General features: G+C 36.1%; 1 protein-coding gene across 1 annotated transcript in view; it reads right to left on the reverse strand.

Moving 5' to 3' along the window:
• Positions 1 to 1,836, reverse strand: part of LOC103081261 (protein PTHB1-like) — a gene marked incomplete at its 5' end in the record, with an annotated part of 217,225 nt that extends 215,389 nt beyond the window's left edge. The window contains one exon of the mRNA XM_007446133.1: positions 1,664 to 1,836. Coding sequence (XP_007446195.1) covers positions 1,664 to 1,836 — 173 coding nt within the window. The remainder of the gene's footprint in view (positions 1 to 1,663) is intronic.
• Between the last annotated feature and the right edge of the window lie 277 nt (positions 1,837 to 2,113).

Raw genomic sequence — 2,113 nt, forward strand, 5'->3', positions numbered from 1 at the left:
AAAAAAAAAAAAAAAAAAAAAGTAGAGCGGGGCCAGAGAGCAAAAGGAAGTATAAGCATGCCCTTTTTAACTGTGTAACAAAAGTGCCTATAGTTCACCACATTCCCTAAGTCCCTCCCCAGAAAGGAAATGTCCCTGATGTAGAAACTCCAGGGATTTACTAGCCAGCAAATAAGGAGGGGAGGAGGGAGGCAGACTGTATGTCAAACATAGTCAATTAGAATCTAATATTTTTTTATTTTAAATATTAAAAATAGGTAATTAGTATAGTCTTTCTGTGGACTCTCTTCCATAAGTCACTGGACCCCAGTTTTGCACAGTGAAACAGGAATTTCTTAAGATATATCCTAGAGAATTATAAAGGTCCTCAATACTTAGAGTACCTAAACATATTTCCCAAACTATTGATTTTGGTGCCACAATTTGGTCAAAGTATACTGTCCTATACAATATTATCAGCTTAGATGAGGGAAGACCCAAATAAATTCAATTTATTTGATAATGCCATGTTATCTGCAATTGGGCGGTATGCGCTGAAATTTTCCCTTTATGTTCACACTGTATTCAAAGAAGTCTTTATTTGTAGGTTAAATTCAATGCTCTTAGAATGTTCAAGGGACTGAACATTAAGTAGAATGTTCATGTGACTGACAATTTACATGACGTATTCTCTCTCTCACTCCCTCTTTCTCTCTCTCATCCTCTCTCACTAACACACACACACACGCATGCACGTGCGCACACACACACACACACACACACACACACACACACACAACACACACCATAGCTTACAAATTGAAATGCAAAAACCTATTGATTCCTTAAAAAGTAGCCACTCTAGGGAACCAATGTTTCCTTAAACAAAGTGCAAAATTTTTTTGAAATTCCTCTTTGTAATTCCCTACAGGGTCTACTTATAGGCAAATAAGAAGAGCCTGGTGAATTTTTTTTTAACACATGGGACTTAAAACAATGACTTTCATTGCCCAATTTTTTTCACAAAACATGACTCCTGACTATTTCCAAATATCAAATCAATCTTCAAAGGATGAAGATTTGACACCCTCAAGATACTCAAGAGAATCTAACACAGGCTCTGAAGGTACTTCCAAAGAAGAAATGCAAACATATCCAGGCAACAAAGTCACTGTCAGATCTCATTAATTTAGAAATTTAATCATTCAGCATTTACTAAGCACCCATTGTGCCAGATACTGGAGAATATTTTATGTGATTAACCCTCATTCAGATGCAGAAGTTCTGGTGCGCTTGTTAAAAATGAAAAGGAAAAATCACTTTACTTTATAATCACACCTCATTTATGGCCTGCTAGAATTAGTTAGCCAAATGCCTGCCAATAAGCTCAAATAGTTTTAACACTGGGTTATTGGTGTCAAAGGTTAAATCCCCATGTGGGAGAATTAAACCAGCTCTGTTCTGAGGCCAGACCACAGCTCCAGGCAGCCACTCTGTAAAAGTCTGCAATTGATCACAAACTGGGCAAGAGGGCAGGAACAGATTCACAACCCCACCATCCACATAAGAATAACAACTTGACGTACACTGCCTAATAGCATGTATACTAAAATCCTTACCTCTATAGCAACTTTCTTTCATATATTGAAAAATTACAGATGATACGGGTTATGATCATACACACCTCAAAATGATGATCGATCAACTCAAAATATTCTTGAAGGGGCATAGATCCAGAAAAAGAACATGCGAAATCTTTGATTCCCTGTTTTTCAAAATATTCCTGAAGGCGGATAATAAGCTCATTTGTTATGAGCCAAAGATCCTCAAATTGTTCACTCTGGATGCGATATCGTTCTAAACAGAAAAAATAATTAAGGAAAAGGCTTATTAACACATAACTAGTAGCAGAAACTACATGAATTATCACTAACTCTGACATGAATACCAAAAGAACAAAGATTTCTTTTTTGGAATATAGATATAATTTCTACTGGCTTAATAAAAATAATTCTACTGCCTTATCATGATTTTCTGCATCAACAACTTAACATTTTCAAAGCTCATTCCAAAGGTATGTGGTCACAGCAGCAAGCTGCATAGTCCTTTTAACTATGTGTCTTATAATAGGTTT

The sequence above is a fragment of the Lipotes vexillifer genome, unplaced genomic scaffold, assembly GCF_000442215.2.
Source record: "Lipotes vexillifer unplaced genomic scaffold, Lipotes_vexillifer_v1.1 scaffold822, whole genome shotgun sequence".
Lineage (NCBI taxonomy): Eukaryota > Metazoa > Chordata > Mammalia > Artiodactyla > Lipotidae > Lipotes > Lipotes vexillifer.